Source organism: Rasamsonia byssochlamydoides, assembly GCF_041956645.1.
Source record: "Rasamsonia byssochlamydoides strain NRRL 3658 unplaced genomic scaffold VTN77scaffold_21, whole genome shotgun sequence".
Lineage (NCBI taxonomy): Eukaryota > Fungi > Ascomycota > Eurotiomycetes > Eurotiales > Trichocomaceae > Rasamsonia > Rasamsonia byssochlamydoides.
This window is the reverse complement of record NW_027192404.1, coordinates 188,194-202,477: the sequence shown is the minus strand read 5'-3', so window position 1 is coordinate 202,477 and position 14,284 is coordinate 188,194. Positions and strand designations below refer to the sequence as shown.

General features: G+C 50.8%; 5 protein-coding genes across 5 annotated transcripts; all 5 read left to right on the top strand.

Annotated features, from left to right (window-relative positions):
* Positions 1 to 4,883: 4,883 nt before the first annotated feature.
* VTN77DRAFT_3082 (uncharacterized protein) lies at positions 4,884 to 6,344 on the top strand (the record flags this gene model as incomplete). Its single annotated transcript, XM_069418993.1, has 2 exons — positions 4,884 to 5,437; positions 5,489 to 6,344. The coding sequence occupies 2 exons, from the start codon at positions 4,884 to 4,886 to the stop codon at positions 6,342 to 6,344; spliced, it is 1,410 nt and encodes a 469-aa protein (XP_069278882.1).
* A 657-nt stretch (positions 6,345 to 7,001) lies between these two features.
* VTN77DRAFT_3081 (uncharacterized protein) lies at positions 7,002 to 7,553 on the top strand (the record flags this gene model as incomplete). Its single annotated transcript, XM_069418992.1, has 1 exon — positions 7,002 to 7,553. One exon carries the CDS (start codon positions 7,002 to 7,004, stop codon positions 7,551 to 7,553), a length of 552 nt encoding a protein of 183 aa, XP_069278881.1.
* A 170-nt stretch (positions 7,554 to 7,723) lies between these two features.
* VTN77DRAFT_3080 (uncharacterized protein) lies at positions 7,724 to 8,215 on the top strand (the record flags this gene model as incomplete). The annotated part of the gene is made up of 1 exon (XM_069418991.1): positions 7,724 to 8,215. One exon carries the CDS (start codon positions 7,724 to 7,726, stop codon positions 8,213 to 8,215), a length of 492 nt encoding a protein of 163 aa, XP_069278880.1.
* A 19-nt stretch (positions 8,216 to 8,234) lies between these two features.
* On the top strand, positions 8,235 to 9,425 carry VTN77DRAFT_3079 (uncharacterized protein; the record flags this gene model as incomplete). The annotated part of the gene is made up of 1 exon (XM_069418989.1): positions 8,235 to 9,425. One exon carries the CDS (start codon positions 8,235 to 8,237, stop codon positions 9,423 to 9,425), a length of 1,191 nt encoding a protein of 396 aa, XP_069278879.1.
* A 1,073-nt stretch (positions 9,426 to 10,498) lies between these two features.
* VTN77DRAFT_3078 (uncharacterized protein) lies at positions 10,499 to 11,704 on the top strand (the record flags this gene model as incomplete). Its single annotated transcript, XM_069418988.1, has 1 exon — positions 10,499 to 11,704. The coding sequence occupies one exon, from the start codon at positions 10,499 to 10,501 to the stop codon at positions 11,702 to 11,704; it is 1,206 nt and encodes a 401-aa protein (XP_069278878.1).
* Between the last annotated feature and the right edge of the window lie 2,580 nt (positions 11,705 to 14,284).

The following is a 14,284-nucleotide window of genomic DNA, read 5'->3' as shown; positions in this document are numbered from 1 at the left end:
AAACCCTTGCTTTGAAGAATGGATGGGGTCGCCGCCTACAGACAAGACGAACGCCAATCAAGAAGCGACGGCCAACGGAATATTACCTAGGTATCCAGCTGCTGCCATATTCCAATGAAAGATACGAAGAAGTACAGAATACGGAGTGTAATAGCGACTGTCGTGTGGACACTGCACGGGACAATGGCAACAAATGGATACCTATGCCTAAATAATAATGGCCATGCATGCTGTGCAGGAGAGCGGGTCGCGAAACAAACCCCTCCTGTGCCCCAGACGCCCCACAGCTGGGATTCTTCTGCTGACTCTTGCCGCCTTCCCGGCTGCTTTGTAGAAAAAAAATTTTCTGGCTTGGCAGCCCTTCGTATTCGATCTTATTCGATCTCCTTTTTCACGCGACCAGTTTAAGGTTTTGGGGGTGCAGCGTGCAGCCAGTCAGCCCATGTAAATGTCTCTGACGGTAAGTAATCATACGATCCCTAGTTCCGGAGTACAGTCTGATCGACAGACCCGATGCGGCATATGATCGTGCTACTGCTGGAATCATCTCAGCAGATTGAACTATTTAATCAGCAAAGGACCTAACTTGGCCTCAGTTTTCCTGAGAATCAACTCGATGGACGTCTTATTGATGGCGTACCTCCACACACCCGATCCGTGGTACTCGTACTCCATTGCCGCTCCGTGCCGCGCCTTCCAAAACCAACCCATGGAACAGGATGGAGCTGGCACCAGACGAGATCTTCCAGCCAAGAGACGGACGAAGTACTGACTACGTAACAATTCTAGTCCAGTCCAGTTCCTCATCTTCCTAACCAACAACGCCAGACTCATAACGGAGTCCAACTCGGACCGTCATCCCATGCTCTGCTCTTGCTGGGGCAGGGATATCGTATGCAGCCCTGTTCTAGACAGGCCGCGCTGATCTTCCACAACTGTCGCAACTAAGCGAGCTTGCTTCTTCCCCACACCGGAGGAACCAGGTGGCGATCGATCCTGGTAGGACGGCGATTATTATTAGGATCCCTCTGACTCTCCCAGGTATGTTGGCAGCAGTGTGACACTGTCACCGCTGAATCGACTGGAATGTTACAGGCTGGCGGCAGTTGACGCTGACGTGCCTCGACTCGGCTGGATCGTTGGCCTGAGTACGGAGTACGTTGGTACGTAGGAATAGTCGAACACGACAGACATTGGATTTGCGTGTTGAATCTTATAAGTAATAGCAATAGTAATAAGAATAGGAAAGACGATCAGCTGGGGTAACTACACTTCTTGGCCTGTTTCTTCTTGACTTCTAGCGTCCTATTGAAAGGCCTTCGAGAAGTGGGAAAAAAGCAACGAGAAAAGAAAAAGCAAGCAATCATCTCTCCACACTCACGGCTCATTTTTGGGCTAGAGTCATGCACTCCGCATCTCTCCTCCAGTAACAACTCGCGAGAATGCAGGATGGAATGAAATACGGCAGAGTCAGACATTCTACTCCGTACTCCAGACTTTGCCCGTGGACGGCATCCCTGTGTGACCCCCACACCAAAATGGACCCTGGCTTGGCTGCTAGTCCAGTCCAGCATCCACCCATGTCATCACCCACTCCGGCGGGACTCCTCCTAGGGCCAGTGGCAATGCCGCAATGTAACTACAGTATTGGTATGTACGGAGTATGGAGTACATAGATCCATCAATCATCATCATCATCCCTGGGCAAGGGACTCGGCTGTTAGACAGCTGGAAAAGGAAGTTGCAGCCTGACCTCGTCTCAGTTTCAGTCAGTCAAGTCAGGTGTCAAGTGTCCGATTCCAACCGAGGTCAGGTCACTGTTGGACTTCTGAGTCGGTCGGAACAAAGCCTGAACTGGATAGTATCTCCGGATATCCCAAAGGGGAAAGCCGCAAGGGTCACGCCAGTCTGTGCTTGTGCCATGTTATTAATTAGTTAACCAGATATTTTAATAATTGCCATCTCTTCCAAGATCCTTAAACTTAAAAAGCATGGCAGAGTTAACACGACTGGTCCTATTTAATTATTCAGGTGCCTCGGTCCTTTGGCCTTCCAAAGGAGTGGATGGCGGGTACCTAATGTATCCTAATGTACGGAGTACCGGACTGGACTTCCTCGAAGAGCAAGAGCGATCGTGCGTGCCTACCTATTACCAACAGAACAAGCCGGGGAAACTCCACTCACATGACAGCGTCGTATTTACTCCGTACTGTACCTCTCAGCTAAGGTAAGTCGTCGCGACTGGACACGAATGACTCTCGAGGACTCCCTAAGTTACCTACCAGACTACTCCGTAGAGTCTGTACAGTACATAGGTAGAATCTTCTTCCTACATCCTCCGTACTCCGTACGTTCCTACGAGAAAAGCCGGAGCTGCTGTGCGGTGTGCCCAGCCAAATTCTTACCCGCCCGATCACTGACTGGAGCCTGCCGCAAAGTTTCCACACGGGCCTTCCCGAGCTCCATGAACCTGAGGTCACTAATTGCAAGTTTGCAACTGGCCCACAGCAATAATAATTAAAGTTGGTGAATTTCTCGGCAATCACCCGTGCACAATGGACAGTGGACAGTGGACAGTGACCTCACACTGGAATGAATAAAGTGCTGACTGAGCTATCTCATCTGCCTGTCTCATTACGCAGGTAGGTGCCCAGGTAAGTGACCAGGCGTTATTTACATTGTGCTCTGTCTGTCTGTCTCAAACGCTCCTTTAGCTAGGCCTTTCCTGAGGTAATTAAATGAATGTTGCGTTCGTTGGGCGACCCAGCGGGACTCGGGAGTGGACTCGGGAACGGGATCGGGAGGGTCCACCATCCACCGGAAGTCTCCCCACTGCAGTCGCGAACAGGCTTGAGTACGGAGTACGGAATCTAGCGGATACGCCGTAGGTTGGGTATTCGTTTCAGGCTTTCAGCCCGTGAACAGTGACAGTGACAGGGACAGAAGAAGCCGACAGCCATGCCACGATCGGGCTTGGCCCGACGGCCATAACTGTCTGAATGCTGATTCTGTTGGCTTGCCTCGGCCCGAGGGAGGAATCCGAGTGAAAATTTTTTTATTTTGTTTATACGAATACGAAGTACGGAGTACTCTAGGTACTCTGCACCTAGGTTAGGTACCTAGTGTCGTGATTTAATTATTTCTGCTTCAAGATTTGCAATGCACCCTGCAACTCGCATGCCGTTATTATTATTATGAGGATCCATGGTTATGGTTTATGGCACGATGTAGATCTCCTCTTTATTTTGCTACGCATATGCTTTTCTGCCTGCTGATATTGGTATGATTCGCTAAGATGTACCTGGTTATTCTACCCCAGAAAAAAAAATCTTCTACAAGTATGGACTACGAAGCATGTGGAATGGAACGGAATCGGAAATTTTATCTCGATGAATCACTCCATTCGTGGCTTATGGAGTATGCATGTACAGTACAGTTGTCCAGTACTCACTCCACGAAGGGAGGCTGTCTGGCTACCCGATTGCCACGCGGCTGGTCGTTAGTTGCATGTCCAGTACGGAGTATAGTCAGTCTCCGTGCATATATCTATCAGCGACAGCCACGGTGCTGTGGTACTAATGTACAGTGCATATGAGTATGTGGAGTAGAGTTTCATCCCATGCACTGAATTCAGCCCATCTGACTGGATTCGTGTATGAGGAATAATCGACACGGAAATTTTCTATTCTATTCTATTCTATCGATGTATACCATGCCACGACGGTAGTGATTGATTGGTTGATCGATTAGGGTTATAGGAGAAAGAAAACAGGCAAACTATCTACCTGTCTATATCTCTCTATATACTCCATTAAAAAGAAAACAAAAAGAAGAAGAAACAGAAATTACAGTTTTTTTTGTACAGCAATCAGGATGACTCAGTAAGCGCAGCATTCTTGATAGTAATGCAATTGAATTCACAAAATCTGGACAGTCCTTATTACTGTAGCAAGAGACATACGAATTGGCAAGGGATTATGTGGTGGAGACACATATTGGTAAGGAATATGGTGAAGAATATGACTGACAGTTGATGTCGCGTGACTTATAGCCTGAATGGGTACTAGGTATGTATGTACCTAGGTAATGACGTGGACTCATTCCAACCTTAGGTATCTAGGTATCTACCTCGGCACCTAGGTACGTATACTCCGTATAGTGGTTAGTGTATATAGTACAGGGTAAATTCACCTACGTAGGTAGGGTAACTCCCCCGCATTACCTAGGTATGTACAGTACAGTGCCTAGGTATGTAGGCATCGGGTCCATAGTCATACAAACATTGTGTAACTCTCGTATGTTATAACCGTTTAAATTAAGGGTGGTTACACAGACGCAGACACAGTGATCTCTCTTGTCCCTCCGATCTGTCTGATTCTATCGATGGTTTGATAGAATGGGACGGGATCGCTGTACTGCATGCTGACGGGGGGAACGAATAGGGTATTCATAGTAGGTATGTACTCCGTACAGTACATACATGTATCTGGTTACCTAATTTTATTGTGTTCTTATACTGATGTTGTCTGGTTGTATTACTCTGACCAAAACGGAAACGAAGCTCAATGATCGTGCTTCCTTTCTGGGAAAGCTAGAGGTAATCCCGCTCTCCAGTTGGGTCCGCCAAGCTCCCGATCTTGGTCACAGTCTTGGCCTGGACATCCCCGCATTCTATTCGTCCGGGAACTGCAAGGTAGACCCCAATTTGGGACACCTGGGACACACCTCATTGCTCGTCATCCGTCATCCCTTGGCAGACGAAACCCAATTCCGACAGTGCCGACTGTACCTCGTCGTCAGAATGTGACAATGTCAGCACTGCGCTGGCGCTGGCGCATTGAACACCTCTAGGCCATTCCCAAAGCTTTCTTTGGATACTCGTCATGCCCATCATCTCAATCAGGGAGATTGCTCCATTCGAGCTTGGAAACAATGACACCGACGTCATCATCAATGGAGTCCACTTCAACCGCACTGCGCTCGGCATCTTCAATTACACCCTCTACTCCAACGGCACCCTCTCGAATGGAAGCGAGTGCTGGCTGGTATTTGATCTCTTCCAGCCTCGCATGAATCTGAACGGGACCTTCTTCAATGCTACCTCCTGCTACACCCCTATCGTCGACCTCCAGGACCATGGAAAGGTCGGAATTGCCTTCGCAGCCATGTTCGCTGTCTCCATGCTCTTCACTCTGCTGAACCTGCGCAAACACGGCAAGACCTTCTTGCCCCCAGAGAAGAGATGGAGGGCGATGAGTCGCCGCTGGTTGTGGTACTGGCTGTTGTTTGTCGCCATCTGCGGTGTGATCAGCGGCTTCATGAGCATTGACGTTGATCGGGACTATCTGCAAAGCCTGCCACTCATCCTGCAGAGCCTGTTCTACTATTTGATGCTGCCTTCGGTGATGGCCGCTGTATGGGAAGGCGTCCGACACTGGTAAGGGATGCTGTTTGTTTTGTCCCGTCCCGGCAGGACTGATTCGTCTAGGGGCTCCTGGCAAGAACGCCAGATCTTTGATCGAGATCCTGCCGAATTGCCCGTGGAAAGCACCCGCGAAGCCCAGGAATTCTGGTTGCCGCTCTTCTTCTACATATTTGCGTGGATCAACTTGTTCCTGGCCATTCCGCGAACCTGGACAGACATCGAGCTGCAAAGAAGCCCAGAACAGGTAGACGTGCGCGCCAAACCCGCGGCGACCGACGCTCGATTTAAGGCAGCCGGTTTCATGGCGCTCGGAGGGTTGCTCGTTATCTGTTACAGTCTCGGACACAGCCTCTATCACTACCGTCGTCGACCCGCTGGCTCCCGTTGCCGATGTTTCTACCTTCGTGCAGCTCCAACAAAGTTCAAGCTCGTCATCGGCATCCTGGCCATCAAGATTGGATATGCTGTTGCGTCCGCCTTCGTCTGGTCCATTTCCCCATTCAACTACAACGCCAACTCTGGCTGGATCTACGGGCTGGGTTATGCGCCTGTTTTGCTCATTATAATCGTGTTTAATATCTCCGGTTACGAGGAGATGAATGACGACCAGGCCTTGATGGCCCAACGGGAGGATCGGAGCCGTCTTCTGGATACCCAGCTTGGACTGGGGCCCAAAAAGCCGACCTGGTGGAAGAAGATGCGGACTGGACATGGGCCGGACGGGAAGAGTCGCCCGCAGCGCAACGATCTGGAAATGAGCAACATGGGCCCGCAATACACAGACGAAGATCGCAAGGGCAGTACTCCTGAAAAAGAGATGGACGTGACTGCCACCGGAAGTGCTGCGTCGTCGTCCACGCTTGGGGGTTCGAGCGTGATTGGCCAGACGAGTAGTACGTCTGCATCAACACGGAAGTGAAGATGCTGGATATATAATATCTATCTAAAAAAATATCCCCATTTAGATACAGTGAGGAGGCCGGTGCTATCTTTGGAGTCTTGAATGTTGGATTGATTTTTGTTCACGCCTTCTTGGTTTGTGGGATTGGTATGAGCGCGGATCTGATCAGACATGTACCAGCAATACGATATGATAATCATAATCATAATGTTCCAATTTCAGGGAAGGACAAATACCAGCAGACTCGAGTACATACCTTTTACAGGGACTGCATCACGTGCCTCTTAGGCACGTTAATTGCCTTCCAAGGAAGTCGCTACTCTGGCGATGGGTATGCAAACCAAGACGAGAACTCCTTTTAGTTAACCCTCAACATGCATTTCACCAATCGTACAAGCACTGCTCATTCTAATGTTGCACAGGGCCACCATTTTCAGGTACCAGCCGTGCCAGTTTTGGAGTAACATGTCGAATGATCTTTCATTCGCCGAGATGCCGCATTGTCCTGCAAGGATGAGATGGCCCTTGAAGGTCGTCCAGTCTTCCCAGGTCGGACTGCTTCGCCCCTCCGTTGCAATCGGTGGTTAATCATCACTTTTTTTTTGTACTGAAGCTTTCTCAGAAATGGCTCTTCATTATTTGAACTTGTGAGCCCGCATATACTGTACAATAATCATGGACAGTTCTGCGGTTGCTGTGAGCCAAACGCCTTCATTTTCCCAACAAGGAACTATCGACTGGACTCAGCTATCTCGATCCACCTTTACCTTATCGCTGGAAGTTTTGTCCAGACTGTCACGGGCTGGAGTTGAGCCTCTCACGGTTGCAACCGGGCAATTAATCTACTCGCCTTTCCCGCTACCGCCTGATGCCCAGCAAAGACTGTCGACAGCAATCGGACGATTGAAGTCTGTCATCATATGGAGATGTTCTTTGGTTCGGATTCAGAGTCAAGCATCTGGTCCGATCCTTGGTCGAGTCAGAGCCAGGAGCGGCCTGTGTTGCTCTCTGTGGCTGCCTATCAGTTTCCTACGACCCCCTTTACTGTGCTCAGGTCCTGCGGGAAATGACCAAGTTGCTGGCAGCTCCCTTAGAGCTTACGCCGTCTATCCCGCAATGGTCCGCATTAGTCAATGTCTGTTCGGAAATCCTTTTACCGTCGGAATTCCCAAACATGGTGGAAGGCTTCTCTCGACTGTGGTGCGGCCCTGGAGGCGGGAAACCTGAGATGACCACCAGGTTTGCCACTTCTGCTGAGGCTTTGAGCAGAGCACTGTCTAAACTGGCAGATGTTGCAAATGGAACTCTGCATAGTGCAACTTTCATTGGCGGTGCAGATTGTTCATGGCTTGCTGCAGTTGCCGAATGGGTCCTTTCGCTCCGCGTGGAAGTGGTAGATGCAGATACGGGGCGATGTCTATACCGAAAATTCGACCCGTCAAACAATGAGGTCGCTCAAATCACCATCCTTCGCACTTTCAGCTCAGGAAATTCTCTTTCACCTACAAGATATAACTTGCTTCCTCCCCAGTGGTACGTCGATCTTTCGTCCAAGTTCAGGAATGACAGAAACGGTATTTGCTGGTGGGCGTTCAACATGGGACTCGATCCTGGTTGATACATTCGGCACACATCTGTCGAAACTTTTAACCTCAGAAGCGGCGTCGGCCTTTGTCATTTACCTTAGACGAATAATGAACCCAGTCATTGCTGAACGATCCCTTCAGACCAACGCACTTGCCCTTGCTGTGGCCAGGCTTCCTGAGCTTAAATGTTTACCTTCATCTCATCCACAGAAATTAAACGACCGTGACAAAGAGTCGCATGTACTTATCGAAGCTTGTGGCTGCCGGGTGTGTCGTCCTGCAGATTCACCATGCGTGCCCTAATGAATTATGCCTGTCCCGAATGGCAGCTACAATCATCCACTATATCTGGATCCTCTCCCATATACATCTGCACGAGGACATTCAACCTTCTTCTTCCGGGTTCTTCCAGATGTATCTCACATTGTGGATATTCAAGAGGAATGGCATACGTTCCTGGCTTATACCCAGACCTCTATACGCTTTCAACGGAATTATGCCTGCAGATGTGATTCGGTTCATAACTGGCATCCAAAACCAGCATTCTCATAGCCGTAGCGTCGCCTCTGCACTGTCTAAATCTGGAGTCTCGGTCTTCTGTACTTCTTTTTTGGACCCTTCTTTATCCCCAATTGAGCAGAAGACTTTCCATTTAGTGCCAGGCCATATTGTGAAGGACGGGGTCTTGTACGAGCAGGTCTGTGATTTTGACTCGAAGCTGGATACGAGAACGGATGAAGACAATGTGACAGCGAGGTCCTCTGAGACAAACTTGCAGTTTATCAGGAGTATTGGCGTCAGCGATTCTCCTTGGCTGCTTGTGAAAGAGACGACGGAAACGGGTACGCTACAGGCAAACTATGCATGGCAATACCGACCCATCAAGGATGACTCCAAAGAAGGAGCTCCTACTCTACTGGACAATGCTTCAACTATGGTGGTCAGTGCATTCGGGATGACTCAGCTTCAGCGGGATCTTTTCAATTGTGTTTACCTAATATATTGCGAGAAGAAAAAGGCTCAAGTGTCCCGAGGCAATCAAGTGTTCCGCGACACCTGTTCGGAGGTGCATGTAGATCTTTCAAGAGGCATTGACGGTTCGTCTGAAGTCCTTCCGCGGCCAGGAGAGTGGGTTCTCAGAGAAAGTATCGGCAAGTCGCGTGCGAGGGCAACTGATGAGGTCCCAACCAAGCTCTACCGTGGCTCCTTTGTGAAGCTCTACAGTCTTCTGGGCAACTGGATGTATGGACGGTCATGTTATCTTGTGCGTTCACCAGGTTGCCTTCTATGTGTGGCACAGTGGAAAGCGCCGAAGGTGATTATCGTTTCTGGCCAACAGCCACCCACGGAGATCGTCTACGCAGAGGAGATTCGCCTTATCGATGATGGAGACTATTCCAGAGACGGATCTTCGACCGTCAGCCATGGAGAGAGAAAGCATTTCGCCGCCTGCGAGCCAATCGATTCGGAAAGAGTAGATACCCGGCAGTATCTGATCTGCAGGAGTGTCTAGACCAAGCATTTAGCAGCGGCTGCTTATGTTACTCGACCAGCTGGATTCACTTCGATATTTCCGCAAATGAGATTGCCCCTGGTCTATGACTATGATTGAGACATGGTTGGAAAGATTGTTGATTTTCCAAGGCATATGACATAACATCTTTGCCGTTTCCAGGACAAGATTCAAGAGGACGATGACGATACGATATTTCTGTTGCAGGACGCTTCAATTACTACCTGTGATCAGCTTCATGGCAGATACCTAACAATCGATGGCTTCATTAATTATCTAGCAAATAGCTAGATAGTGGAATATCTGAGAGTAGGTAGAAATAACCCTACTTACTACCTAGGTAGGCAGGTATGTATATGTAGGTACTGAGTGTACCTATTTAGGTAGGGCCATGCCTTACCTCTTTGGGATCTGGATCCGTTCCAAGTTACATCCATCAAGGCAGCTAATCTCAGATAAAGTTTAATAATTCTTCGAATCATGGGCAAAAATACTATTCAAGTAGAAGGGCGAACAGCATCTCACCAATAGCTTATGACTGGAAGTTCATAAAGGAGGTATTTTTGCTCGTGTAGGGACATGGCTCTATCCTAGGTAGCGTTCGTGGAAGCATATGAAGATAACAAGGTCAGGCCAAGGTCCCGGGTTTCTGGAACTAATGAGTCTTTAACAGGTATTTACTATTTACAGCATGAGTGCTGATCTGCTAGCAGCCTGGCCGGCTGATGTCTGAGATCGGACCCATGATCCTCCTGCTGCCGTTACATGGTGCGTTGATCCCACCAATCGTCATGTGACGAAGTCATTTCGCCCCGAGGCACTGTACCGGCATCGCCGTTGAGTTCGTTAATTCTTTTACTATTACTTTATCTGTAAAGAAAAATGATCTCAATGTGCAGTGGGGGTCGGATTTCGTTTGTTTTGTTTCACTGTCCTTCTCCTGCTGCTGCTTCTTGATACAATATCTGTCCTTGCTTGCTTGTCTCTTACAAGCAAGCTTCTCATGGTATATAAAAATTCTAATGAACTGGTCCAGTCTAATGCATTTCTTCAAGCTTGCCTCCCTCTTCGGCATGCTGGCCCCAGCCCTGGCCCAACTGCACACATCCTCCCGATGGATCCTCGACTCGAATAATCAGCGCGTCAAGCTGCGCTGTGTCAACTGGGCCGGCCACATGGAAGTCAACATCCCCGAGGGGCTGCACCACCAGTCCATCGACACCATCACCAGCTGGATCGCCGACAACGGGTTTAACTGCGTGCGCCTGACGTACTCCATCGACATGGCGCTGAACTCGTCGGTGAAAGTCGCGGACTCGTTCGTCGCAGCCGCCAGCCCTGCCGGCGTGAATGAGTCCGCCATGATGGCGCTCTACAACCAGGCGTTGGCCAACAACCCGTTCCTCGCGGACGCGACGAGGCTGGGTGTGTTCGCCGCTGTCATCGACTCGCTGCACAGCAAGGGCGTGTCGACGATTCTGGACAACCATGTCTCCCGCGCAAGCTGGTGCTGTGACCTCACGGACGGCAATGGCTGGTGGGACACCGCAGAGGGGTACAACGAGTGGAACAGCCGGTACTTCAACACAAGCCTCTGGCTAGACGGGCTGCAGGCCATGGCCAGCTTCGCGACGTCGCACCCGGGCGTGGTTGGCATGTCGATCCGGAACGAGATGCGCGCCTTCCCGCTGCTGCAGGACCTGAACAACCACGACGACTGGTACAACTACGTCGAGCAGGGCGCGAAGACCGTCCACGCCGCGAACCCGGATGTGCTGGTCATCATCGGCGGCGTGGACTCGGCCACGGACCTGTCGTACATCGCGGACCGGCCGTTGGACGTCTCTGCGTGGGCGGGCAAGCACGTCTGGGAGTTCCACGCCTATTCCTTTACCGTCACGTATCCGAACCCGACCGAGACGTGCGAGATCGCATGGGGCGAATACGGGTATTTCGTCGGGTATCTGCTCACGCAGAACGAGACCTACACGGCGCCGCTGCTCCTGTCCGAGTTCGGCGTCGGGATGACAGGCGGTCCGGCGAACAACTCGGGCCTGTCGAACACGGACTACGGGTACCTGCAATGCCTGGTGCAGTACATGGAATCCAACGACGCGGAGTGGACGGTCTGGGCCGTGCAGGGCAGCTACTATGTGCGGGACTCGACGGTGGACTACGACGAGGACTACGGGCTGTTGACGCATGACTGGAGCGAGTGGCGGAATCCTGCTTTTCCGGGGATGCTGGGGAAGATGTGGAACGTTACCCAGGGGCCGTAATCAGCTTGCTGCAGCAGTATATAGTGCCGTACATATAATTCTGTAACAATCTTTTATTATTCTCTGTGAATAATACGATTAGGATTGTTTATATATAGCGAATTCGAAAGAACACACACACACACACACACGCACACACACATACATACAGAGAGATAGAAAGCTATGTAATTATAGTACTACGCTTTTCCCCCTCAGTATCATATCGTATTATTCCATACCTTACCCTTACCCTTTATGGGCTGTTTGCCTTTAAACTCACTTGACCAGTTATCAGTTAGGGTCCACATCTTATCTTATTTATTCATTTATTTATCGTCTATTATCACCTCTTGATTCTCTTTGTTATTTAGTCTTGATGTTAGTATTAATAACTGATTCGTCTGTTCAAGAAGAGAAACGTGGTTATTACCTATCTCACTAAACCCAAAAAGTATATTGTACTCCAGTCGGGACGGGCCCTTGCCGCCCTTCCGAGATTGCGGGGAGAGTTTGGAGTCAACCAACCGACCAGCCAATCAACACGCCCTAAAATATAATAAGGGAATCAATCCATTGGTCGGCCAGATAAGGTACGGATGAATTGCTCTCTTAACACGAAACGAAGGGAGCTTTGCCTCTCTTTGTTTATTTAATCTTTGCAGTGCGCTCGTGCAACTCTAAATATATGAAGTTGAAGCTTCGTGTTAGATCTGGGCGCGTGAGATCGCTTTTTTTTTTTCAAAAAAAATACCTTTTCTCGTTTCGAGTTGAGTCGACGACTGTGTTGCACGGTTACAGGGCTACCGACCCCTTCGAAAGCAATCCAAGCCACTCGGGAGGGGTACATATGCAGTTTCCCCATCTCGAAACTAGCACAACCTCGGCTAACGACGTCTCGAAAATGGGCCTGGCAACTCACCGCCAGCATTTCCGAGACGACTCCTCCTTTGCTCTCTACTTCGTGTGCAGGAATGCTATGCTTGCTCCCCCGCTGCAGCAGCTGAAGATCCCCTGACAACTGATTGATCTGCAATGCACTCCCTCGTTCGAATCGGGCAGAATGTGCGATGCTCATCGTTGGCACAGTTTGTCTCGCGGCATGTAAGGTCTCCTCTACCTGCCACCAGACGATTTGCGACGAGACCATCGGATATCCCGATTTTCGACCATCGTTACGAGTAAGGATAATACCTCTGAACCAGTGAATTGCATGCTCAGCTATCTTCAGTGCCATAGTTGTCGGTGCAGGAGGCGCTGGCCTGCGCGCGGCAGTGGGCCTGGCAGAAACCGGTCTGGAGACGGCTTGCATCACGAAGCTGGTGAGTTTGTCTATAGATAGACATATAGTGAGCTTGTCAGATTGATAAAGAATCTAGTTCCCCACCAGATCGCACACTGTCGCCGCACAAGGCGGCATCAACGCCGCCCTGGGCAACATGACCAAAGACGACTATCGATGGCACATGTACGACACGGTCAAAGGCTCCGACTGGCTGGGCGACCAGGACGCCATCCACTACATGACCCGCGAAGCACCGAAGGCTGTCTACGAGCTCGAGAACTACGGCATGGCGTTCTCCCGCACAGCAGACGGGAAGATCTATCAACGGGCTCTCGGAGGGCAGAGCCTAGACTACGGCAAAGGTGGTCAAGCATATCGCACCGCCTGCGTAGCGGACCGAACAGGGCACGCCATGTTGCATACTCTGTACGGACAGGCTTTAAAAGTGACCTTCACCCATGCCCGCTCTTTCTTTTGCGATTCATGTTGACCGCCACAGAATGACGCCCAGTTCTTCATCGAGTACTTTGCCTTGGATCTCCTGATGGTAGACGGCGCCTGCGTGGGCGTCATCTGCCTCTCCTTGGAGGACGGCACCTTGCACCGGTTCTTCGCCCGGAACACGATCTTGGCCACCGGGGGCTATGGACGAGCGTATTTCTCATGCACCTCCGCGCATACCTCCACCGGCGATGGCAATGCAATGGTCGCGCGAGCCGGTCTTCCGAACCAGGACATGGAGTTCGTCCAATTCCACCCCTCCGGGATCTACGGCGCCGGCGTTCTGATCACCGAAGGGGCGCGAGGAGAGGGTGGCTTCCTCATCAACGCGAACGGTGAGCGCTTCATGGAGCGATATGCACCGACGGCAAAAGACCTGGCGAGCCGGGACGTGGTCTCCCGGTCGATGAATCTCGAGATCCGCGAGGGACGAGGCTGTGGACCGAACAAAGACCACGTCTACCTGCAGCTGTCGCATCTGCCACGCGAATTGATCCTGGAGCGTCTCCCAGGAATTGCAGAAACGGCATCCATCTTCGCGGGGATCGACATCACCCGCGACCCGATTCCGGTCCTCCCGACGGTGCATTACTGCATGGGCGGGATCCCCACGAACTACAAGGGCCAGGTGCTGACCGTGTCGCCGGCCACGGGTGAGGAGCGGACGGTGCCGGGTCTGTATGCAGCCGGAGAAGCGGCGTGCGTCAGCGTGCACGGAGCCAACCGTCTGGGGGCGAATTCCCTCCTGGATATCGTCGTGTTTGGCCGCGCCTGCGCCAGTCACATTGCCGAGAACAACGAGCGAGGCATGCCGC